At 43.4% G+C, this 27569-nt stretch overlaps 1 protein-coding gene across 2 annotated transcripts in view; it reads right to left on the bottom strand.

Moving 5' to 3' along the window:
* Positions 1 to 6843: 6843 nt before the first annotated feature.
* Positions 6844 to 27569, bottom strand: part of stpg2 (sperm-tail PG-rich repeat containing 2) — a 332382-nt gene continuing 311656 nt past the window's right edge. For both annotated transcript variants that reach the window (XM_072583829.1, XM_072583828.1), the window contains 2 exons: positions 23191 to 23344; positions 6844 to 9865 (listed from right to left, as the gene is read on the bottom strand). In XM_072583829.1, coding sequence (XP_072439930.1) covers positions 23222 to 23344 — 123 coding nt within the window. In that variant the 3' untranslated portion in view covers positions 6844 to 9865; positions 23191 to 23221. The remainder of the gene's footprint in view (positions 9866 to 23190; positions 23345 to 27569) is intronic.

Below are 27569 nucleotides of genomic sequence, written 5' to 3'. Positions count from 1 at the left end.
CAACATGACCTCCCAACTCCTGTACTCAATACTCTGACCAATAAAAGAAAGCATACCAAACGCCTTCTTCACTATCCTATCTACCTGCAACTCCACTTTCAAGGAGCTATGAACCTGCACTCCAAGGTCTCTTTGTTCAGCAACACTCTCTAAGACCTTACCATTAAGTGTATAAGTCCTGCTAAGATTTGCTTTCCCAAAATGCAGCACCTCGCATTTATCTGAATTAATGGGGAACTTTGTCGAACGCCTTACTGAAGTCCATATAGATCACATCTTCCACTCTGTCCTCATCAATCTTCCTCAAAAAACTTAATCAAGTTTGTGAGACATGATTTCCCATGCACAAATGGGAAATTGTTGACTATCCCGAATCAGTCCTTGCCTTTCCAAATACATGTACATCCTGTCCCTCAGGATTCCCTCCAACAACTTGCCCACCACCGACGTCAGGTTCACTGGTCTATAGTTCCCTGGCTTGTCTTTACCGTCCTTTTTAAACAGTGGCACCACGTTAGCCAATCTCCAGTCTTCCGACACCTCACCTGTGACTATCGATGATACAAATATCTCAGCAAGAGGCCCAGCAATCACTTCCCTAGCTTCCCACAGAGTTCTCGGGTACATCTGATCAGGTCCTGGGGACTTATCCACCTTTATCCGTTTCAAGACATCCAGCACTTCCTCCTCTGTAATCTGGACATTTTGCAAGATGTCACCATCTATTTCCCTACATTCTATATCTTCCATGTCGTTTTCCACAGTAAATACTGATGCAAAATTCTCATTTAGTACCTCCCCCATTTTCTGCGGCTCCACACAAAGGCCGCCTTGCTGATCTTTGAGGGGCCCTATTCTCTCCCTAATTACCCTTTTGTAAAAACCCTTTGGATTCTCCTTAATTCTATTTGCCAAAGCTATCTCATGTCTCCTTTTTGCCCTCCTGATTTCCCTCTTAAGTACACTCCTACTTCCTTTATACTCTTCTAAGGATTCACTCGATCTATCCTGTCTATACCTTACATATGCTTCCTTCTTTTTCTTAACCGAACCCTCAATTTCTTTAGTCATCTAGCATTCCCTATACCTACCAGCCTTCCCTTTCACCCTGACAGGAATATACTTTTTCTGGATTCTCGTCTCATTTCTGAAGGCTTCCCATTTTCCAGCCATCCTTTTACATGTGAACATCTGCCCCAAATCAGCTTTCGAAAGTTCTTACCTAATACCGTCAAAATTGGCCTTTCTCCAATTTAGAACTTCAACTTTTAGATCTGGTCTATCCTTTTCCATCATTATTTTAAATCTAATAGAATTATGGTCGCTGGCCCCAAAGTGCTCCCTCACTGAGACTTCAGTCACGTGCACTGGGATAAGAAATTCATAGATTTTGGACTTAGAGGAAACGCAGAAGAGATTGCAACAATGGTACTAGGAATGAAATAATTCAGTTATGTGAAAAGATCAGAAAAATTCAGACCATTCCTATCAGAACAGGGGCCAAAGTTAAGGAAAGTCAAAGCTTGCACTCATTCATGATTACGGGTGTTGCTGCAAGGCCAGAATTTCTTGCCCCTTTTCCTAACTGCCTTTGAACAGCATTTAACAATGACTCACACCATTCATCAGGAGCTGCAAGTAAGTGCTTGAACAAACAAGCAACAGAAGCTTGAGTTGTAAAGTATGCACTGGAAAAGCATAGCAGGTCAGGCAGCATCTGAGGAGCAAAGGATCGACGTTTCGGGCACAAGCCCTTCATCACGAATGTCTGATGAAGGGCTTATGTCCAAACGTCGACTCTCCCACTCCTGGGATGCTGTCTGACCGTCTGTGCTTTTCCAGCACCACACTTTTGGATTCTAACTCTCCAGCATCCGCGGTCCTCGCTTCTGCCTTTGAAGTGAGCTGCTCTCCAAGCCATTTTAGTGGGCAGTTAACAGTAAACCTCATTGGTGTGGGTCTGGAGGCACACGTAAGTCAGACTAGAGCAGAGCAGCAGATTTCCTTCATGAAATGACCAGGTGAGTTTGTAAAACAACCAGTGCTAGCTTTCATGGTCATCCTGACTGAGACTGGCTTTGCTATATTCTAAATTTTATCTCCCAGAGGACAGTGAATATCTGGAGCCCTCCACCCCAGAGAATTATAAGTTAGATCACTGGACGTTTTTAAAAAGGAGGCAGATAGAGTTTCCAAAATAATGGGGAGTGGACAGCAATGCTGAACCGACAATGAAAGAGTAATTGAGACAAACACAGAGAAAGCTGGAGAAACTCAGCAGGTCTGGCAGGGTGCGTGGAGACAGGAATTGAGTTAATGCTTCAAATGTGATATGTCTCTTCTTCAGAACTCACTCAGCCACGATCTTATTGATTAGTTAAAGTCAGAAGTCACATGACACCAAGTTCTAGCCCAACAAGTTTATTTGAAATTACAAAACTTTTGGAGCGCTGCCCCTTCGACTTCACTTGATGAAGGAGCAGTGCTCCAAAAGCTTGTGATTTCAAATGAACTTGTTGCGCTATAAGCTGGTGTTGTGTGACTTCTATCCCTTGTCCATCCCAGTCTGACACCAGTACCTCCACATCACTGGTAATTGATGAGAGAGCAGGCTTGAGGGACTGAATGGACATCTCTTATTCCTTTTGTAGAGTTACAAACTGAATTTAAATTTCACCAGCTACCATGATGGGATTTGAATACAATGGCCCCAGAGGATTATCTTGTGACCTCTGTATTAGCAGGCCAGTCATATTACCACAACACTATCATCACCTCGTCGTGCAGTTGTCAGAGTGAAGGAGGTGAGTTGCTCAAAATGAAGAGATTGAAATCTTCAACAGGAGATTAGACTCTTTATTTTGATGAGATTGAACTCCAACGCAGCTTCTAATGTGTGAGTGTCATTAAGACCAAAGGACTCACTGCATAATCAAACCTTTTCTGTGCCCAAAACAATTCTTTTCCCACCAGCCTTATGTAATTTTCTTTTATAAATCAGTACGTGAAAATGCATCAGGAGAACAGTCAACAGTCAATCACTTTGCTTTAGATTTTGCTTTACTTTCACGTCTCATTTACTTACTGTGCTTTCATCCTTTCATTTTCATTCCTTGATTTATTCATTGTCATTGTGAAAAAGAGCAACAGAGATTATTCCACCTTTTAGATCACTGAACGAGGCAAGTAAAATCTATCCTCAAACAAAGATCGGAAGTAATGTCTGGAAGTGTGAGTGCGGATGTGGACAGCCCTGAGGGTGTGTGAAATAACGATAAAAACAACTGCTAGGCTTAGTAGACAAAGTGAGGGGATTTAAGGAAACAGTTTCTCACCCAGTAAGTGGGGGCTCTCAGGAAATTGCTACCACAACATTTAAGAGGATGAACTCTTGAAACACCACTGCACACAAAACTACAGGCCAAATTTAAAAGGCATCTGGATGGGTATATGAATAGGAAGGATTCAGAGGGATATGGGCCAAATGCTGGCAAAGGGGATTAGATTAGTTCAGACCATCTGGTTGGCAAGGACGAGTTGGGCCAAAGGGTATATTCTGTGCCTCTCTATGATTATGACTTTAAGTGCTGGAAAATGGGACTGCAATAGGCAGGTGCTTGATGACTGGCATAGACCCTGATGGGCCGGAGATCTCTTTCTGCTCTGTAATACTCTCTCACTCTCAGACTCTACCTAAGACGAATGAACTGGAGGTATGAATCCAACTCATGATGTAAGATCCAGAATAAAAACCTTGAGCTTCACTGAGGGTGAGGATTGTTGCAAATATGCCATCTGCTTCCCCAATTAATGTCCATTAGTGAAGGCTATTCTGCAGTCTTTACCTGATCTGGCTTGTATGTAACTCAAGAAAAATAGTTACCCTCTCAAACAGCCCAACAACCCTTTCAGTCGTATTCAAAAGGTCAGTTCACTGTTGAATGAGTACTTTACCTTTGAAAGAGTTCACGCGTAAGAATTGTTTAAGAAACTACAGGCCTGCCATGAGGTAAATAGTGATGATAAACTAAGTTAACCATTATGTGTAACATGGTTTTATCTACATCTGTATCTAACCTTTGTGCGTCTGAGAGCCAGCATGTATGAGAGCAGATGGGTGAAACATTGTGTTAAATTTTGGTGTAAGTGTGTGAGAATAAATAATCTTTGTGTTTAAACTCACAAAAACGTGCTGAGGAATTATCTAATTGGGTCATATATCCTGAGGGTAAGAAAGTACTTACATCTTTCAAGATTACACATACTAATCACAGGTTGCAAAAAAAAGAGTTAGCAATCTTTTTCACAAAACATTGGGCAGAATCTTCCCATCCCCTGGTCAACATGGACCTTGGTGAGAAAGTTTAGGAAATGGTGTGAGGTGATCAATATGGAGAGCAGGAAGTTCCATTTCCCAACAGGATGGTCAACAGCAAGATGGGACATTCAGCAGTTCCACGCATGAGCATCCACATTCTTAAATGACCTTGCCTCCTGAATTATACGGGTTCCCATGGTCCCACCCATCAATTAGAAACTACATGGCGACAAGTCCTGACCTGAGAATCAGTGTGGGTACCAGGTGACTCCAACTCACTGCTTGCTGCTCCAGGCCTCCATTAATCACCAACAGCTCAGGGCACCATGGGCAGTGACCCACCTCTGGTCCACCAGGATGGCCAGATCCCTGTCAACAAAGCTGGGTGCCAATTTGCCTCTGTCCAACATGTCAGGGCAATAGATCAGAACGGTACAGGGCAGCTGCAGATTGCCAGCCCTTGACTCAAGAAGCACCTGGACAAACATGTGAATATGAAGGGAAAATAGAGGGATATGGCTCCTGTTAAGTGAAGACAATCTTAGAATGGAAAGGCAAAATGTGTCTGCACAGGTTTGGAGGGCCGAAGGGCCTGTTCCAGCACTGTATTGTTTGTTGTTCTTGGTTCTTTGATTGGGTGCACAGCTGGGCTGAAACCTTGGCATTGGAGTCAGGAGCCCAGGGAGCAGGATAATGGGAACAGGAAGAGGCCATTCAGCCCTTTGTGGCTGCTCCACCAAATCTGATCATAGCTGATCATCCAACTCAGCATTCTGATACTGCTTCCTTCCCAAACCCTAGTCCCTTTGACCCTAAGAACTATATTGAACTCTTATTAACTATATCTGACACTTAGCTGAATTTATGGTAAGATTCCATTCATTATGCTAGTATCTGACTCTTCTCTGGATTGGAATCAGCACCACTGCTTATGTAAACAGTTCCTTTTTTTTAAAAGTCATTTTTCACTTGTTGGGTTACTCACAGCGGCTGGACTTTAGCACGACCAGTTGCAGTGGTCTCCCCTTTTCTAGTTGCATTAGTCAAACTGCTCAAAACCGTCTCTTAACTATAATCAATAATTATTTTCTAAAGCAAACTTTTTTTTCAAAAAAAAACCAACTGTGAAAGGGTTGGTGAATTGCAGAGGCAGTTTCTTGGCAGGTTTTACGTTTATCGACACGGAAGTGAGTTTGAGCAGAAACCTTGAGAAAAGAAACACTTCTCAAAGCTGGCATAACTTTGAGCACCACTTGGGAGAAGTTGCTGACCCTGGTGTAATCCCACAGTCACACGCTAACATACAAATGTATGAAGAGAAACTTGCAGTCTGAGGTTCTTGCAAATGGGAATTCTCCTTGACAGAATACAGAATATTAGATACACAAACAGATCATTTGAATTTTTGTGTGTGACATTGATTAAGGGATAAATATTGTCCAGGAGAATATGACTCAGGTAAGGAAATTCTGAAAGATAATGTTTAATTCTGTCACAAAAATGTAACCACTCAATGAAACATTCTCGTGCCTAGTACCTTAAAGCGCCACTCAAAGATCATTGCTGGCACATTCCGCATATGAAAACTAAAATTACAGCTTGGCAGAGTGGGTGAGAGAACCTGCAATCGTATCTCAGAAGGAAAGGAATTAGGTATCTGAGAACAAAGCAGACATGGGGGTGAGTGAGAAGGCTGGCAAAGATTGATTCATGAGCACAAGCTATTGACTTGCAAGACTCCTTTCCTCCGCAGTTTTGCCTGTGCCCAGGTATCTCTGGAGGAAGAGCGTGCAGTGGGTACCAGTCACAGTTGGGACTTCCCTCAACTGCTGGGCAGAGGAAGTGACAGAAAACATGGTCCTCAATGCTGCTGAAGTCTGGGTTCTCCAGTCCCACCACCCAACCCATCTAGACACCAGCAGGTCCCCATGGACCCTGGTTAGTGGGCCCTGACTTAACCCCCTCTCCCAACCTCAGCACCACGCTACCACAAGGAGCAGTTAGCTCAGTTGGCTGGACAGATGGGCTGTGATACACAGTAACACTAATGGCATGGGTTTGATTCCTGTACCAGCTGAGATTATCATGAGCGGCTCCTTTCCTCAACCTCAGGGTTAAATCACCAACAGTCATATCTCTATAATGAAACAGCAGGACTATGGTGACTTTTCCCTTTATCACACAGAATGTACAGTAGGGGAAGGACAGAATTTGAATTTCTTTCACTGAAGTGCTGTAATTTAGCAACCAATTTGTACACAGAAAACTCCTACAAACTGGCAACTACCAAATCATCTATCTTTCTGTGTGTGATGTTGATTAAGGGATAAATATTAACTGGGAGAGTGTTGTTTTAAGTTGATGAGCTTTTGGTGATTTTTTTTCAATCAATCAGATTTCCATTTGTTGAGCAGCTTTTGTTTCTGGCCATAAAGGGAAATTGTGATTCCTAATTGCTCAAATTAAGGAAAGGCAGGAGGAAGGATGGGGTGACTTTGTAAAAATAACGAGAAGTGATCCAGGGTTTCATTGAATGTTGTGTTTATTGACTTTACAGCAGATCGATGTGTCACGGCAAAGAGGAGTTGACATTCTCCATTCGTACACCACAATCATTTGTGAGCAACTCACAACATAAAACATATGAGGCAATGGACAAGAACAAAAACAAATTTTTCACCGTAAGGTCACGGAACCAAAGACCATTTACTATCAATTTACATTGTTCCTACATTCACCTGTACTGCCTAAAGTTATGAGGATCTCATTAATTTTCAATGTGGTTGATTGAAATGGTTAAATAATTACATTTATCATTCTGTCAGACATATGCACCCTTCCCCAACTCTCTCCTTACATTGACTTAACTTTGAATCTGAAGTCTGGAACAAATTCTGAAGATTTGGAGGAGATGGTGAAAGGACTTCTAGAAGCTAGTTGATGGAACGGTGGAGACATCTTCATTTGGTGGGGGGAGCAGTTTTGATGTGATTCTCATGGGTCATGTGAACAGATATTATATACAGTCACACAAAGTGGTTGTGATTCTGGAGGCCTCCTCTTACCGTATAAAGCTGACTGAATTTCCAGCATACACACAAGCCCTTCAGCCCAACTAGGTCATGCTGGTCTTTATTCTCCGTAGAAGCCACGTCCTATCCTACTTTATCTTAGCTTACCAACGTGTCCTTCTAACCATCTCTTCCATCTGTGTTTACACAGCTTCCCCTTTAGGTACATCTGTACGGTTCACTTCCATGCACCATGTTATAGTAATCTCGGGCTAAAGAGGTTTCTCCAGGACATGCCATTGGATTTATTGGTGACCATCATAGATTTATGATCCATTAGCTTTGGGTTTGCCCATAAACCGAAACATTTTCTTAAGTGTTTTCCATCTCAGACTGCCCCCCAAACTGTTCGAGTCCTGGCTGGCACCTCACTTGGATGATGCTAATGAGCCCCAACCCTGAGTGTTGGCTTCTCAAAACTGGGTGGAATCATTGAATAGATTCCCTACAGCATGGAAGCAGGCCAGTCGGGGCCCATTGAGTTCACACAGACCCTCCAAATAGCAATCCACATGATCCAGTCCCTTAAACTATCCCTGTAACGTTGCATTTCCCATGGCCAATCCAGCTAACCTGCGCATCTTTGGCCTGTGGGAGGAAATCCACGCAGATGCGGGGAGAATGTGTAAACTCCACACAGACAGTCGCCTGAGGGTGGAATCGAACCCAGGTCCCTTGCGCTGTGAGACAGCAATGCTAACAACTGACAAATTAGGGAGGATGACAGTGGGATCCAAACAAACTTTTTTTAAATTCATTAATAGGACAGTAGCATTGCTGGTTTATTGCCCATCCCTAATTGCCCAGAGAGCTGTTAAGAGGCAACCACATTGCTGTGAGGTCTGGAGTCATATATAGGCCAGAAGGTGAAAGGGCAGCATTATCCTTCCTGAAAGGACATTATTAACCCAGACGGGATTTTCTGACAATCAACGATGGATTCATGGTCATCATTAGATTATTTTTGGTTGAATTCAAATTCCACCAACTGTGATGGTGGGTATCTGGATTAATAGTCCAGTGACAATTCGTAGGTCATTGCCTCCTCAATTATTTGACTCGTGTGTTTCTACATTTCTCGAATCCTTGAGATTTAGAAAGGATTTGATATTGGTTAGGTGAGATGAGACCATTTCTATACTGTTATCAAGTCTGAAGAGGTTTGTATGTCAGGGAATGAGAAGAACAATTTCACCATCCCACAACACTTCCCAGGAATGTAATCAATACTCAACAACTCGCATTTATTTAGCACATAGATGGTAAAGAATAATCAGGTGGAATTTTACACTAAGATGTATACAGATGTATAAGGATGGAGTGGTAGAATTTTACCACACAGAAATTTGATTTTGATTTGATTAATTATTGTCACATGTACATATGTACAGTGAAAAGTTTTGTTTTGAGTGCAGTACACACAAATCATACCACACGGTGATCATGATGTGAAGGTGCTGGTGTTGGACTGGGTGGACAAAGTCAGAAGTCACACAACACCAGGTTATAGTCCTTTATCAGGTGATGAAGGAGCAGTGATCTGGAAGCTTGTGATTTCAAATAAACCTGTTGGACTATACCCTGGCGCTGTGTGACTTCATTCAACGGTCATAGGGCAATAGAACAGAGCAAAGAACGCAAAGTTACAGCTGCAGAGAAGCTGAATAAAAAGCAAGATCAACATTAGATTTGAAATTTGTGAGGTCCATTCAGAAATCTGAGAACAGAATGAGGCCCTTTGGCCCATCCTGTCCATTTCATCCATCTAGCACCTATCTACTAGCTGGGAAGATATTTGGTGGAAGAAGTAGTTTTTAAAGGAGTGACTTCCAGAAGAGAGTCAGAAGTAGAGAGCTGAAGCGTTTAAGACAGTAATTCCAGATATTAGGGATCAGGCACAGTGAGGTGAAGGAATTTGGTGATGCTGGGATCGAATTGGGACTGGGAGGGGAAAGAATTGGAAGGACACCAACCCCTTGGAGGATTCAAAGCTGAAAGAAGGGAGAAACTGGATGCAATTGAAACTGAAGGGGCAAAGGCCTGAAAGACCCAAAGAGAGATTGCGAGTCCTACCACAGAAACCTTCAGGCAAGGTCAGACAAGCGCTTACAGAGATACGGAAAGGCAAAGATGAGAGAGATGCAATTTATTTATTAGTTCTGTTCCTGGATAATGACATGGAAGATTAACTAAGAGTATCATCAAAAAAAGGATCAAGGTCCTATCAATAGTCTTGTTTCTTTAGTGTGGCTCCGACTAGTCCATTTCAGTTGGGAGATCAGTCAGGTAGGTGCAAACAGACAAAATAATCTGCATCAAATTAAGACAACGCTGAAAGCTTACTTGGGGACAGCTGCTTCATTTTGAAGAAACTTTTCCATTTGAAGGCATTTTCTTTGAGAGCTGTGAAGAGTCAGTATACGTTTGTCTTTGTCCTCAAAATATACTCCACTTTCCTTCATCTGTTTACCTTAATCTGAGGAATCACAGACAGGAAATAAAATACAGTTGACTGTCCCCTGACCCAGGCAGCAGCTGCAAACAAATATGGGGGGATGACTTATATTGTTATCAAGCCACTGATGTATTAACGCGTCTCGAGTGACTTTGCAAGATCAATATGGAGCAACAGCTGACACTGAGTCAAATACGGGAAAATCCAAATACTATATATGCTGGCAAACTGATTTAAGAAGAAACAAAAACATTGCTTGAAAATCTCAGCAGTCTCTGTGCAGAGAGAAACAGGTAATGTTTGTTGTTGATGACCTGTGATTAGGTCACACAGGGAGATGGTTGGACTTTTATACTCAGGGGTGGCTAAGAGGCTGAAGCTAAATGAGAACAAAGACATCAGAGGGCTGTGGAAACCAGGGTTGGAAGTAAGTCATTTGGCTCCTCCTTCCTGCTCCTGTTCAATATGATCATGGCTGATCCCCCATTTCAACACCATGTTTCCATTTTCTCTTTATACCTCTCAACGCCTTTAACACCCGAAAATATCTCTTTCCCGAATATATTCAGTGATGGGGCCTCCACACTTCTCACTGGTAACAAATTGCACAGGTTGACCCACTCTCAGAGTAAAGAATTGCTTCTCCATCTCAGGCCTACACCGTATCCTGAGACTGCGTCTCCTGTTTTTAGAATTCCCCAACCTGGGAGAACATTCTTCCTGCATCCCGTGTCTGGCCCTGTTAGAACTTCACACATTTCAATCACATCCACTCTCATTCCTCTAAACTCTAGGCCCAGTTGGAACCAATCTCACCTCACAGCACAGTTCGCCATCCCTTGGAGATTACAGATGAAGGGAGAAGTGTGAACATGAAGGAATTGACGTAGAAAAATATTTGAAAATTGAGGCAGTGCTTAACCAGGAGGTAGAGTGTGGTGCTGGAAAAGCACAGCAGGTCAAGCAGCATCCGAGGAGCAGGACATTTTGGGCAAAAGCCCTATATTCAAGATTCCTGATGAAGGGCTTTTGCCTGAAATGTCGATTTTCCTGCTCCTCAGATGCTGCCTGACCTGCTGTACTTTTCCAGCACCACACTCTTGACTCTGATCTCCGGCATCTGCAGTCCTCACTTTCACTTAACCAGGAGGTAGGGCAGGGAAATGAGGTGCACGGAGAACAGAACTCAGGCTTATCTAGGATAGGGGTGGCAGAGCTCTGGGATGAATGTATCGTTGCAAAGGTAGAATGCAGAGGTCGGCCAAAGAGTTTGTTTGAAAATAATCAAGTCTAGACATCAAGCCTTGGATTAGAGTTTCAACAGTAGATGAGCTGAGGCAGGGGCAGGACTGGGTGATGTTACAGAGCTGGAAACAAGCAATCTTTGCAATGGCATAGATTGCATGGTATTAAGTTCACCCTGAAGTTAAACATGATACGAAGGTGGCAATGTATGGTTCAGTCTCAGAGTTTCAAAGCATAGAGTCAGTGGGTTAGGAACCAAAGTTTATTGAAGAGAATGAGCCTGAGAAATATTAAATTAGAGGAAATTACTGCTCATTCATAATTTTACATCCATGATTCAGATTTGGAATGCAGTGCCTAACTGGGTAGTACATACAGAATCAATAATGGCCCTCACTTTCTGAAAGAACAATAATTGCAGGGACATGAACAAGGAGCAGGAGGGAGTGGGGCAAAGTGGATAGCTCTTTATAAGAACTGACCCAGACTCTATGGTTGAATATCCTGCATCTGTGCTGAACTGGTTCTCTGAACTGATTAACCAGAATAAGGAGTCTTTGTAGTACAACTGGCTTACAATCAAGCTCCATGATATTTAGACTTCAGGGGTTACGTTGTGAGGAGCCTGTTTTCTCTAGAATTGAGAAGATTAAGGGGTGATCTGATCAAAGTCTTCAAGATATTAACAGGAAAGTATAGGGTAGATAAAGGTAAACAATTTCCACTGATTATAGATTCTATAACTAGGGGGTGGAGTCTGAAAATTAAGGTCAGAGTGTTCAGGAGACATGTTAGGAAGTACTTCTATACACTAAGGGCCAGAAAGGTTTGGAACTCTCTTCCACAAGTGGCAGTCGATGTTAGATCATATGTTCATTTTAAATCTGATGTGAATATGTTTTTGCTAAGTAAAGGTATGAAGGGATATGGGCCAAAGAAAGGTAATATGGAGTTAGGCCACAGATCAGCCAAGATCTCAATGAATGGTGGGACACTCTTGGGACTGAATGGCCTACTCCTGTTCCTGTGTTCCTGTACATTTGTATTCGGTCAGCATTTTGCCAATTGTAAGCTGATTGAGTAATCAAACCTTACTTGATTTCAGTGCTCAATCTTTCCCTTTATAACCTGCACGTCAGACTCCAGAAGGATTTGTGACATGGTTTCACTTCAGCAGAAATCAGCTTGTTAATCCCCTGCTCTGGGACTATCTGTTCTTTCAGACTGCTGTATGCGTTTCTTGTCTAAAGCCGAGCAGCAAAGCAATAAAGTTGGAAGGTAGCAGCGTGCCATTTCATTGACACACAGGATTAGGATGCCTTGGAGGGAGTTAACTCCAACTATCCGTGACACTAGAACCAGTCACAGCTGCAGGGTTTGTTTCTCTTTCCTGTCTGCACCGTTATCCTCCTTCAATAGGATGCCCCGTACAGTTCTGCAATTTGAGACCAACTCAATAATTTAAAGACGTCACTGCCAATGCAATCCCTTGATACTTTATGGAGACAATTATTGATTAATTAAGGCACACAACACAGTGATCAGTGATACACTGAGCATCATATACACCTAATCACATCATGTATGGGAGCATTGTTCTTAACTATAGTGGTTTTGTTTTTTGTTTAAATACAAATCTGTATTTAGACAAGTGCAACTATTGTGCCACTACAGGCAATGTCTACAGTACATACATAAAATCCAGCAACCCAGATTTATATAGAGCCTTTAACATAATAAAGCTTTCCAAAGTGTTTTTGCTGTAAAACTATGACATTTGCTATAAACAATATGAACCCAGTCATAAAAGGAGATATGAGGACAGATGATCGAACATTCTAAAGGGTTTGAACTTCCATATTCCGGGAGGAGAGGGACTTTAAGAGTTGGAGAGGTGCAGGAACAGAATGGCACAGCTTCAGACCCAAGCAACTGAAGATTTCCTTTTCCACTGCAAAGGAGATAGATTCTTGAATACCCAGGGGGTTGATGGATGGACGGGCAGTGCAAGAATGTAGGACTGAGGTTAAAACCAGATCAGCCATGATCCTACTGCATGGCAGAGCCAACTCAAAGGGCTGAGTGGCCTTCTCTCCATGTACGAGGCCTGGAAAGCAAATGCTGTCAGATTGAGAGTTTCCAGCAGTGATCAAAGGAACTCAGTGTCCAATGGAGGGACCCTAGAAAGGAAGGGCACTGATAATCACCCGACTGCCCTTGCTGCTGACCTCCCTCCCTCTCTTTCTACCTCAGTAACTTCCCACACATCCCCACTCCCCCCATCACCAATCTGGGATCTCTAATGGTGTTAGGGCTAAAAAGATCAAAGGGATGGGGGCAAAATGAGAACAGGATACTGAGATGGACTGTGAGCCATGATCAAACTGAATGGCATTGTAGGCTTGAAGGGCTGAATGGCCTATTCTTGCTCTGATTTCCGATGGCCTGGGCTCATTGGAGACCCTGAGCCTCAAGTGGTGCATTACCGGCAGCAGCCACCGTCTCTGGTGGCACTCCTTAGTAATGAAGAGCTTCTGGTTGGTGGACAGAAACTCCGCTCTGGAGTCCTCAATCCTGTCAAAGGGCCCCAGTTAGGTGCCTAATTGGCAGATAGACTCAATGGGCCCTTCCACTTTCTCAAAGAGAGGTGTTAATATTGCTGGCTCTTCAGCCAATGTTCAAAAACCAGCCTTTATTTCAGAAAGTAGTTTTGTGATCATTCCCCAAAAGCCACCGTGAGGAGGCAGTCACTGAGATTCTTCGTAAATATATCACCTCTAGAAAACCAAAGGAAGATAAATATTTCTGTGAGCTGTTTATTTAAAGAAGCTTTGTGCATTAATTTATGCAAACGTTAAAAAAAGCTGCTCAGAAATGCAAGAATTCTGAAAAAACTGCTCTAACCCAGAAGATGGGGAGAATATGGAACTTGTTCCCACAGGGAATGTGATGAATCCAAACTGTATCATTGAATCAAAAAGCACAGATGTATTTATGAAGAAGCTGACTAAATACAAGTGAAGAATAAAGGGTACATTGATGGGATGAGATAAAGAGGGATAGGAAGGAGGTTTATCTGAAATAGACATAACCCATATCAGACCAGATGGGCTGAATGGTCTCTTCCTGAAGTGTCATAATTTCCTTTTTTTTTATATTTAATTCCATAAGTGTTTTCATGGAAATGCTTTCCTTGCACTTAGTAAAGGAAATGATTCCCAATCCTCGATGCTGAGGGAGGGGAGAGTTTGCCCAGCACGATAGCACATGGTTGACTGGGAAACCCTCATGGGGTGGATGTGGTTGTAGTTTACGTACTCATCGACTGGCTGCTGAAAAACTGGCAGCCATAGTAACACACAAGTGACAGTCGGTGTCCATCAATATTTTTCCCACAATTGCCTCCTCACAAAAGAAGTGACTGATAGCTTTTCACCGAATTGGAATAGTGCAATCCCACAAGCAAACCTGTCGTGCGGTATAGCTACTCTGTTTGGGTCCGGAATGGCTGCTCTAAGAGTCTTTGAAGTGTGTGTGTGTGTGTGTGTTAGAGGCTCTGGGTTCAAGTGTCACCTGCTCCAGCGGTATGTTGTTGTCTCTGTCTCTCTAATGACAGTCACCATATGGTCTGGTAAGACTATAGCAGCCTCACCTTTACAGCTTTGTAACATCTCTGATTCAAAAATATTTGTAAACAGATCCAGGCTGGGGATAGTGGAAGGAAGAGTTTGGAAGAGACTTAGTGAACATATGAAAGTATAAATTGGATCCAAATTATATACTAGGAGAAAGTGAGGATTGCAGATGCTGGAGATCAGAGCTTAAAAATGTGTTGCTGGAAAAGCACAGCAGGTCAGGCAGCATCAAAGGAACAGGAGAATCGACATTTCAGGCATAAGCCCTTCTTCAGGGCTTATGCCCGAAACGTCAATTCTCCTGTTCCTTTGATGCTGCCTGACCTGCTGCGCTTTTCCAGCAACACATTTTTAAGCTCCAAATTATATACCACCACCAATGTGTCATCAACTAAGGGAGCTGGGTAATTATATGGTCGGTCAATTCGCAAGACCCCATTTTGCAACCGTGAAGAATCTAACCCCAATTTCCTGTTTTGGGAAGTTCCCACTTATCCCAAGAGGCATTTCACCATCCAACTTTATGGGATGCTAGTCATTGAAGGAGTCTCCTGGAGAAAGTAGAGACAAGATACTTAAGCGCCCTCACCAATTTGTCCCCTAATCATTCTGAACACAAATTGTTGGGAGTTCTTGTAATAATTTAGAAAAGCGAACCTTTCAAACATTTCACTCATGTTCACCTATGGTCACAAGATTGTTCAGATACACAGACATCAGAAACAGGGGTGGGACAGTGGTTAACACTGCAGCCTTACAGCACCAGGGACCCAGGCTCAATCCCAGCCTCGGGTGACTGTCTGTGTGGAGTTTACACATTCTCCCTGTGTCTGCCTGGGTTTCCTCCCACAGTCCAAAGAGATGTAGGTGAGGTGAATTGGCCATGCTTAAATTGCCCATAATCTCCAGAGGTGTGTAAATTACGTGGGTGAGCCATGAAAAATACAGGGATAGAGTAGTAGGGTGCATCTGGGTGGGATGATCTTCAGAGAGTTGGTGTGGACTTGCTGGGCCGAATGGCCTGCTTCCATGCTATAGAGATTCTATATAAAAAAATTGATAAAAATGCTGGTATTATTTATGCCCAGAGGTGGAGTTCTGCCTAATTGAGACATCTAACATCAAGAAGGGGGTGGCTCAGTCAGAGTTACTTTCTGACTCACTCTGACAGCCATCCAACCTCCCCACCCTGTCAATGGCTTGGTGATGGTTAGCCCCTGAGAGGGAACTATCGCAGCCCCTGGTGCCTCTGAGAGGTCAGCTCTGCTCTCAGGATCCTAAATCCCAGGGAAGGATCAATGCTTTCCATTTAATTCCAGCAGTCCTTCATCAATATGGGTAGTGCAGGGGCTCCTGAACAACAAGTGTGTGAGATTCCATTCACCAACATTAAAAGTTAGCCAGTGTAAAACTAGGGATCGTTCATATAAGAAGGTAGTCACTAATAAGTCCAATTTTTTACCTAATGAGAACATGGAAACAGCAAAATGTGGAGTGGATCAGCTGAATAGTATTGGTCCATTTATGAGAAGCTGGATAAAATGGTGAATGAGAAAGGAATACATGGGTGCATTAACTGGGAATGGTAGGGGGAAGTACACATGAAGCATAAACATCAAATGGGCTGAACGGCCTGTTTCTGTGCATTGGAGGATGGGGTGGTCTTTGCAGTATCATTACTAGACTATTAAACTAGAGACCCAGGGAGACCTAGATTCAAATCCCACCATGAGAGATGGAAAATTTCCAACAAAAATCTGGAATTTAGAGTCTGCCGATGACCATGAAATAATTGTCAGGGGAAAAGATATCCAACCTGTTCACTGATATCCTTTAGGGAAGGAAACAGCCATCCTTACCAGCCTGGTCTAAACGTGAACTCCAGACTAACAGCAATGACTCTCAACTACCCTTGTAATTAAGGATGTGCAATAAATGCTGGCGTAGCCAGCAATACCCACGTCATAGAGATGAATTTCTTTTTTAAAAAATTTAATGCACTACTTACCAATGTTAAACAAGAATGCAGCTACAAAGTGTCTTTGTAAGCAAACTTGATAGCCATCGATCGTTTGTAACAAAGGTGCAGTCAACATTTCGACAATAGTAGCACTCAGTGGTCTTTGTGAAGTGCACACAAACTACACCTTGATTTATACACTCCTGGGATTTGATCAAACACTGCATGAGTTATTTCATTTTGATTAGCTGAAGAAGTAAAGAACCCCTCCTGATGAAAGACTAAGGAAAGCGATGTATGTACACATATAAATAACTGGCTGCATTAAGTGTAGACATTTCAGTGAATGCTCAGTGCTGAGAGAATGGAACAGTTAGTCATTAGATTAATAGGCTGAATATGAAAGCACCAATACAACATAATGACAGCATGTCATCAGATAATGCACTGTAAGAGGTACACTGACCAGCTCCAAAACTTCTTTGAACTGTCCCAGTGGCCAATAATAACTTTTGTTGCCAATTTAACATTAACCTTGCAAGATCAATGAACTGACTTCACTAATTTCTTGCTGCCTCGGGAGATTTATAAGAATGAAAAGGGAGTTATAGCTCGACTGAGAAGTTGCTAGCTGATTTATCGCCCTTAATAGCACAGGAACCAGACTGTATGAATCACAGAGGCCAGTTCAAGCCCAGGCTCCACAGGCCTTAAACAACTAGTAACCCCTCCCCACACACACACCAACCCCCACAACAGCCCTACAAACACACACACACACACACCAACCCCCTCCTCCCTAACACACACCAACCCACACCAACACACCCCACGCACAGACCAACGCCCCCAACACATACCAACCCCCACAACACCCCTCCCCCCCCCACACACACAGCCACATCAAGTCCCCTCCCCCACAACACACACACCCACACCAACCCACCCCACACACACAAAGCCACACCAAGCCCCCTCACCCCCAACACACACCCACACCAAGCCCCCTCCCCCACAACACACACACCCATACCAACCCACCCACACACACACTGAGCCACACCAAGCCCCCTCACCCCCAACACACACACTCATACCAACCCACCCCACACACACCTACACCAAGCCTCCTCCCCTCCAACACACATACACGCCAATCCACACATACACACACACACACACCAATCACCCCTATACATGCACCAACTCACACACAGCCACTCATACACACACAAAAACACACTGACACACCAACACATACTTACACATAAACCCCACATGCACACATACAGACACACATTCACACAAACCCCATGCACACACTTACAGACACATGCAGACACACATTCACACGTGCACACATACAGACACACACACAGACACATACCAATAAAAACACACACAAACCACATGCGCACACATACAGACACATGTAGACACACACACACACACGTGCACACATACATACACACAGACACACATTCACACAAACCCCATGTGCACACATACAGACAGATGCAGACACACACACACGTGCACACATACAGACACACACACAGACACATACCAATAAAAACACACACAAACCACACGCGCGCACATACTGGTGCACACATACAGACACACGCAGACACACACTCACACACACAAACCACATGCACACACATACAGACATACACATACAGACACATACACAGACACACACCAATAATCACACACATCCCCCTTCCTTGTTTGCATTCCTTTCCAGTTTCTGCAATGAGTTTGTTCTTTTCAGACACTGATTTGAAGCATACACTGACACCGCTGCTTAAGAAATGCCTGAGTTTGACTTTTATCAATTTTGAAGACAGTTTCAAGAAGCCTTCCTATGTAATTTGAGCATTTCAGTTTTAATTCCTGAAATGAAGAAGGGATATTGCTCTGGTTTACTACTCCAAAGGCCATTCCTCTGTCTGAAACAAAAGTATTATTTTATTGCTAACTCATAAAAGCCAAAGTTAACCTGTGTCTAGGAGCAGTACCATAGCTTTAATTGAGGTATTTTATAAACTTCTGGACTCAACAGTGAATTCAACAATATCAGATCCTAATGGCACTCCCATGTTCTCAGTCAGTATGTGTTGGTAATCATTCTGTTATTGATTTTTGCAGCTCCTCCAGACCCACCTTGTTACCTTGTCTGAGTACATCATTTTGCTGTATTCGTTTATGGGATGTGGGTGTATCTGGATAGATCAGCATTTATACTCATAGGGCAATTAAGAATCAAATCACCTTGAGGTGAGTCTGGAGTCACAAGTAGGTCAGATCAAGTAAGCAGACTTTGTGACACAGACGAGTTTTTGCAACTAGCTTGTCCCTAGACTAGTTTTTTTTTTATTCTCAGGTTTGCACTAAATTCAAATTTCACCATCTCTCCTGGTGGGATTTGAATTCCCGTCCAGAGAACATGGGCCTGCAGTTCTGCATTAATAGGTCTGGTGACATTTGCACGAAGACACATAGAAATAGCCCTGCTGTTCACCCTCCCACAAACCTACATAGCATATGGATGAGAATGGAATAGTGTAGGTTAGATGAGCTTCAGATTGGTTCCACAGGTCAGCATAACATTGAGGGTCGAAGGGCCTGTACTGTGCTGTAATGTTCTATGTTCTATGTCCTTAAACCATCCCTTTGTCCTCCTCCTCCTCCTCCTCCTCCACCCTTTTGATTTTGTTCCTTCTACTCATCTATAGTTAGCTAGCTCTGATGAAGAAGCATTAGGTTAATCACTGGCCAGAGTGTTGCCCAGTCTCATGGTGGTGAGTTTGGAGGGAGGAGGGGAATAAGCAGGAACATTGTGGGGATGGCTCTGGGGATGCTGCTCTCGGTGGAGGGAGGTGGGCAGTGGGCAAGCTGTCTGCAAATTGGGCAACCAGTTAAACTCATGAAGGAACACAAACAGGAACTGCTGGAGAAACTCAGCAGGTCTGGCAGCACCTGTAGAGAGGAAAATAAAGTGAATGTTTCGAGTCCAGTATGACTTCAGAGCTGAAAATTTTGCAAAATGTTTTTATGTATATTTTTGACAGAGGCAGAGCCAGGAGAAGGGAACAGAAGGTGGAGCAACCTAGTAGAAAAGACAAAGGGGTTGTTAATGGTGGAGAAAGAGAAAAAGAGATGGACTTTAAATGGCTGTAAAGTACAAAAGGGAAAGAGTGGGTCCTCTCCACTGACAGTAAAGTAAACAAGACAAGGCTGTTGGGGGAGGTGGAGAAGAGGAGAATGTAACAAACGTCAAGCACTACAGTGAAGTAGCCAGAGTTGGAATGACTCTCAACACCTCTGTCGAGAGTAGAGGAGGTAAGGTTCATCAGCTAAAGTTGCAGAGAGGGGAGAGCGACAAACCAAGCCAGACATAAAGGACCTGGCAATGGAAATCCCTTCCCAAGGTTACCTCAATTCCAAACCAACCATGGGCTGCTTTCCGTTTTTAACTATCAGCACGTTTCAGAGAGCTGCTCCATACTGAGGCATGGAGATAGGAAGGACTGCAGACGCGGGAAGTCAGAGTTGATAAAGTGTGGAGCTGGAAAGGCACATCAGGTCAGGCAGCATCAGAGGAGCTGGGAAGTCACCATTTCGGATCAGGACCCTTCATCAGGACTTGACTTCATCAGGGTCCTGACCCGAAACGTCGACTTCCCTGCTCTTTCGATGCTGCCTGATCTGTTGTGCCTTTCCAGCTCCACATTTTATCAACTCCATACTGAAGCAGCTTGACGCAGACCTTTCTATTTTACCAGCAACTCCCTCCGGTCCTTCTCCCCCCCCCACCATCCCCCGACCCCACCCAATCAAATCTCCTCACTTGCAGCCAGGTCTGCTGGTCTATCCAGCATTTCCTATTGTTCCAACATCCACAGAATTTTGGCTTTTACCATCTGATTCCCAGTTTCCCTTCGAACAAAATATTCTCTTTCTGGCACACCAAATTTATAGAGGGGCAAAACATCAGCTAGCTCAGTTGGTTGGACAGCTGGTTTGCGATACAAAATACTGTCTACAGCATGGGTTCATTACTTTGTGGGCGGCACGGTGGCACAGTGGTTAGCACTGCTGCCTCACAGTGCCAGAGACCCGGGTTCAATTCCTGCCTCAGGCAACTGACTGTGTGGAGTTTGCACATTCTCCCTGTGTCTGTGTGGGTTTCCTCCCACAGTCCAAAGATGTGCAGGTCAGGTGAATTGGCCATGCTAAATTTCCCGTAGTGTTAGGTAAGGGGTAAATGTAAGGGTATGGGTGGGTTGCACTTCGGCGGATCGTCGTGGGCCGAAGGGCCTGTTTCCACACTGTAATCTAATCTAACTCCCACACCGGCTGAGGCTACCATGAAGGACTTTGCTTCTCAATTGACCCCCTCACCTGAGACATGGTGACCCTCAGATTAAACCATCACCAGTCATCTCTCTCTCTCTCTCTCTCTAATGAGACAGTCACCCTCTGGGACTATGGTTACCTTACGGAGAAGCCTCAGGTAAATCTGATTTCTTACACCAGTTGTGATCGCACACAGATTTATAAGCTGACAAGCACAATAGGATTTGTCCTGAAAGCCAAGGTTTCAGAGCTGGGCTGAGTTACTGGAATTTGCCTGGGGACATGGACAAGAAAGGTTGAGAGGAATATGGGGCAAGTGGGACTATTTCATAGAACATAGAACATAGAAATGTACAGCACAGAACAGGCCCTTAGGCCCACGATGTTGTGCCGAGACTTAATCCTAATGTAAAATATAGTAACTTAACCTACACACCCCTCAACTCACTGCTATTCATGTGCATGTCCAGCAGTCGCTTAAATGTCCCCAATGACTCTGCTTCCACCACCACAGCTGGCAACGCATTCCATGCATTCACAACTCTCTACGGTAAAGAGCCTACTTTCTGATGTCTCCTTTCTATCTTCCTCCTAATATCTTCAAAGTATGACTTCTCGTACTAGTTAATCCTGCCCTGGGGAAAAGTCTCTGGCTATTGACTCTAGCTATTCCTCTCATTATTTTGTACACCTCAATCAGGTCTCCTCTCTTCCTCCTTCTCTCCAAACAGAAAAGTCTGAGCTTATTCAACCTTTCTGCATAAGGCAAGCCCTCCAGTCCAGGCAGCATCCTGGTAAACCTTCTTTGCACCCTCTCCAAAGCCTCCACATCTTTCCTATAAAGGGCGAGCAGAACTGAACACAATATTCCAAGTGTGGTCTCACCAGGGACTTGTAGAGCTGCAGCAAAACTTCATGGCTCTTAAACTCAATCCCCCTGTTAATGAAAGCTAAAACACCATATGCTTTCTTAACAACCCTATCCACTTGGGTGGCAACTTTGAGGGATCAATGTACTTGAACACCAAGATCCCTCTGTTCCTCCACACTGCCAAGAATCCTGTCTTTAATCCTATATTCAGCATTCGCATTTGACCTTCCAAAATGCATCACTTCGCATTTATCCAGATTGAAATCCATCTGCCATTTCTCAGCCCAGCTCTGCATCCTGTCTATGTCGCGCTGCAGCCTGCAGTAGCTCTCAATACTATCGATGACACCTCCAACCTCAATGTCATCTGCAAATTTACTAACCCACCCCTCAACCTCCTCATCCAAGTCATTTATAAAAGCTACAAAGAGCAGAGGCCCAAGAACAGAGCCCTGTGGGACACCACTCAACATTGTCCTCCAGGCAGAATACTTTCCATCTACAACCACTCTCTGCCTTCTGTCAGCCAGCCAATTCTGAATCCAGATAGCCAAATCTCCCTGTATCAGATACTTCCTGACTTTATGAATGAGCCTACCATGGGGAACCCTGTCAAATGCCTTGCTGAAGTCCACATACACCACATCCACTGCTCGACCGTTGTCGACCTGTCTTGACACCTCCTCAAAGAACTCAATAAGATTTGTGAGGCATGACCTGCCCCTCACAAAGCCATGCTGACTGCCTTTAATCACATTATGCTTTGCCAAATAGTCATAAATCCTATCCCTCAGAATTCTTTCCACAACGTTGCTGACCACAGATGTAAGACTGACTGGTCTGCAATTACCAGGGATTTCCCTATTACCCTTATTGGAAAGAGGAACAACATTCACCTCCTTCCAATCCTCCAGTACAACTCCTGTGGAGAGTGAGGAGGCAAATATCCTCGCTAGCGGCTTAGCAACCTCCTTTCCCGCTTCCCAGAGCAGCCTAGGGTAAATCTGGTCTGGCCCTGAGGACTTATCAATCTCAATGTTTTCCAAAATTTCTAGCACATCATCTTCATCAATCTTGATCTGATCAAGACTGTATCCCAGCTCCTCTAAGTTTTCATTTACAATAAGTTCCCTTTCATTGGTGAAAACCGAAGCAAAAAACTCCCCTATCTGCTCAGACTCCATGCACGAGTGCCCTTTGCTATCCCTGATCAGCATGGACCAGTTGGGCTGAAAGGCCTGTTTCCATGCTGAATGACACTATGACTTACCATTTGACATGATCTGAAGGTCAGATCTGGGTCAGATGTCCTGGAATAATGGTGGGTCAGGATGCGTTGGAATTGGCAGCGGGTTCAGGAGTGGGTTCGTTAAAGTAGCATTGAACGTACCCTTCAGAACAGTGTCCATGACAGCGGGACTGAGCTGGAGGAAGACAAGAAAACAACATTAAAAATGATCGATATGTAATTCTATATGCATTTAATAACAATTTGACATGCATTTAGAAGCGAAAGGACTTATTAATGGTGCGTCACTAACTTGATTGAATTTTTTTGAGGTGGTGACAAAAATGATTAATGAGAGAAAAGTGATGGACTTCAGTGAAGTCTTTGACAAGGCAGACTGGTACAAAAGGTAAGGTCACATGCTATTGGGAGGTGAGTTGGCAAGATGAATACAGAACTGGCTTAGTCATAGGAGACAGATGCGGTGGAAGGATGCTTTTCAGAATGTAGGGTTGTGACTAGTGGTGTTCCCCAAGGATCAGTGCTGGGACCTCTGCTGGTCATGGTCTACATAAATGATTTAGAGGAAAACGTAGCTGATTTGCAGACGATACAAAGATTGGTGGAGTTGCGGATAGTGAGGGAGATTGTCAGAGGATACAGCAGAATATAGATCAGTTGGAGACATGGGTAGAAATATAGCAGCTGGAGTTTATTCTGGACAAATGTGACGTGATGCGTTTTGGAAGGCAAATACAGGTGGAAATTATTTACAGTGAATGGCAGAACCTTAGGAGCCTTGATATGCGGAGGGATCTGGGTGTGCAGGTCCACAGATAACTGAATGTGGCAGGTAGATAAGGTGGTAAAAAAGGCCAATAGCATGTTTGCCTTGGTTGGAATGGGCATTGAATATAGGGATATACAAGTTATAGAACTTTAGTTAGACCACACTCAGATTGTTGCATACAGTTCTGGTCACCACACTACCAGAAGGATGTGGAGGCTTTGGAGAGGTACTGAAAAGGTTTACCAAGATGTTGCCTGGTATGTGGGGATTTTAGCGATGACGAAAGATTGGATAAATTGGGTTTGTTTTCACTGGAACACAAGAGGTTGAGGGGCAACCTGATATAAGTTTATAGGATTGTGAATGGAATGGATTGAGTGGAAAGTATGAGGCCTTTTCCCAGAGTGGAGGGATCAGTTACCAGGGAATACAGATTCAAGGTGCAGGGGGAAGGGGCGAGAGGGGGGGGAGAGTGAGTTTAAAAGAGATGTGTGAGGCAGAGTTTTTCACACACAGGGTGGTGAGTGCCTGGGACGCGCTACCAGAGGAGGTGGTGGAGGCAGACACAATAACAGCATTCAAGAAGCACCTGTATAAATACATGAATAGGGAGGGAATAGAATGATACGGATTTTGTAAGTGAATACAGTTTCAGTATGGAAGGACAAAATGTGCTCACACAGGCTTGGAGGGCCTCAAAGATTAATAAGAGTAGTGATGAGTTGGGCTGTTTCTGGTATGTGCAATTTTTGTAACTCAATCGCCCATTATAATATTTCTCAACAAAATAGAATCATTGAGGAATATAGTACACAAGGAGGCCATTCAACCCATTGTTTCTGTGCTATCTGATTGGTGCCACTTGCTGTTTCCCCATTCCCCAGCATTATTTTTGGGTGTTTATCCAATTCCCTTTTGAAAGTTCCTGTTGAATCTGCTTCCAGATCCTTCAGGCAGCACATCCCAGGATCACCAACAATTCACCATTTTTAAAACAAATCTTTGTTTTTTTTGTGAGATGTTTGAAATCACTGACCTGCTAGTGGAAACAGTTTTTCCTTTTCTGTTAGACCACGAGAAATAGGAACCAAAGTAAGCCATTCAGCCCCTCAAGCCTGCTGTGTCATTCTATAAGATCATGGCTGATCCAACATTCCTCATGTCCACTTTCCTGCCCTTTCTCCATAGCCCTTGATTCCCTGACTGATCAAGAAACTCTTGATCTCAGCCTTAAATAAACACAAGGACTCTGCCCGACAGCTCTCTGTGGCAAGGAGTTCCAAAGACTCACATCTCTCTGAGAGAAGAAATTCCTCCTTATCTCAGTCTGAAATTGGTCTCTATTCTGAGACCATGCCCTCTGGTCCTGGACTCTCACATAAGGGGAAACATCCTCGCAGTGGTGACCCTGTCAAGCCCCTTAAGAATCCCAAATGTCTCAATGAGATTACCTCTCATTTTTGTAAACTCCAGTGAGTAGAGTCCCAACCTGTTTAACCTTTGCTCATAAGACAATCCCTCTGTACCAGGGATGATTCTTGCAACTCTTCTCTGAACTGTCTCCAATGACATAAAATCTCTCCTTAAATAAGGGACTAAAACTGCTCGGAATACTGAAAATGTGGTCTCACCACCCCCTTTGTACAGCTGCAGTAAGACTTCCCTATTCTTATACTCCAACCCCCTTGAAAAAAGAGCCAACACAAAACTTCTTGACTTGGATTGAATTCTTCCATCGGATCATCGCAAATGTTTGCGATGAACCCGACTGAATTATAACTATGAAAATGAAACAAAATTACTGACCATTGGACATGCAGATCATTATGTTAGACTGAGGGCTTGGTCTGAGGCAGCTGATTAACATCCTTGTTCTTGTCACTCCATTCATCAATAAGGGTTTATTCCTGATCATTACGATTTCTTAATGCTGCTTTGGATTTTGTTTTCATGTCTTATATGTAAACTACTAATGTGTTTGTTTAATAGACTGTCATCTGTTACTGATTATGGGCAGTAAAACCACTTCATTGTAAAATATCCATCCAAGATTTACACGGTCACTACATTGTATACCATCCACATAAAGCCTACTCTGTGACTGAACACAATTGTCCATTGGGGGCTGGCGGGGGGGGGGTACAGGTTTTACGGAACTGCTTATCCTTTTTTATTTAACTTAACTTGTCCATTAACTACTATTAGCTATTTTAACCGTGTACATTGACAGCTGCGTCCTTGTAACCCTTGAACTGAATTATGCTACAAAATGCCATGCACTTCATTGCATAGTGGGGATATCTCATTACAGCAGGATAACATCATTTCACTAAAATCAATGCTTTTTATTCTGAGCCAAGATCAGATCACCTTCCCTTCTCAGTGAAATAAGCTCAGTGAGGCTTGTATGCTGGACTGGTACCAAACAAGTTGCCAGATCTACAATAAATGGTGAATAAACTGAAGGAGAAATAAGGAGGATCAACAGGGTGAGCGTTGTGCAGGGTAAAGAAACAACCTATGCAAATTTTTTCACGTGCCTGCCAAATTCTCAGTTTTTTAGGAAAATGCAACATGAGTCCAAGGGGCCAATGTTGCATCATTAGCATAAATTCATTAAATTCTAAATGCCTTGGGACCACAATTAAATAGCCTTTAGATACACCCGATTCCAAATTTAACAGAATGCCAGTATCATAAGGAACCTTCACACTCAGGAGTAATATGACACTGGAAAATGCATGTGGATGATCCTTGCACGTAATAAAGCTTTGCTCAAAGGACTATATGAGAGAGCCCAAATGTTTTGATTGGCTGTGTGACCAGCCCTGATTACATCAATCAGCGAAAGAGTTACCCTGCGTTTCAATGATTACCCTTCCACTGTGATGACTGACTGCACAAAGTGAGATTGTCGAGCAAAGAAGGTAAGGGAAGACCTAAATGAAGGTATTCAAAGTTGGGGGGAGTTTAGAGTCAGCGTGGACAGAAAAATTATTTCCAGCTGGGAGCAGAGTCAGCAACCAAATCCAAAATAAGTGGCAAATAAACTGGAGCATGCTACAGCATATAGCACCATCAGGTTCCACAGGATGTTTTGAAAGTCAATTATTTAAAGATAATTAATTTGCAGAGTTCTGGGCAAGACGTTGAAACGAAATTAAACAGCTCCTTCAAAGATCCAACACAATCACAATCCAAACAGTCCCAAAACATGCTGTTAGCTTCTATAATTCCATGTGTTTTAAATGATACCAAGATATGTGCTAACCATATACGCTGTGTATACACAACTGCAAAAGAAACAGGCATACGTACAAATATAAACTTTCACCTCAGGCAATTGCATCATTTGTAAAATATAACTGGGCTTAATCACTCATAACTGATTCATGCTCAGGAAACAGAACAAGGTTAATGGTTAAAACAATATTACATAGAAAAGGCAGAAATTCTCAAAACCGTGAGCACAGGATTTAAAACCTCATGGTCAATTAGAACCAAAGTGGTGGAGGTTGTTGAGTGAGTTTGACCCTGTATTCCCTGATCCTGTGACAATAGAAATATAACCTACACCAAACAGAGAGTAAACAGTGTTTCTGGGTTGACATCTGTATGATATTAGAATGCT

The sequence above is a fragment of the Chiloscyllium punctatum genome, chromosome 14 (genome assembly GCF_047496795.1).
Source record: "Chiloscyllium punctatum isolate Juve2018m chromosome 14, sChiPun1.3, whole genome shotgun sequence".
In the NCBI taxonomy this organism is placed as follows: Eukaryota; Metazoa; Chordata; class Chondrichthyes; order Orectolobiformes; family Hemiscylliidae; genus Chiloscyllium; species Chiloscyllium punctatum.
Note: the sequence above shows the minus strand (reverse complement) of the source record. Positions and strands in the feature narration are given on the sequence as shown.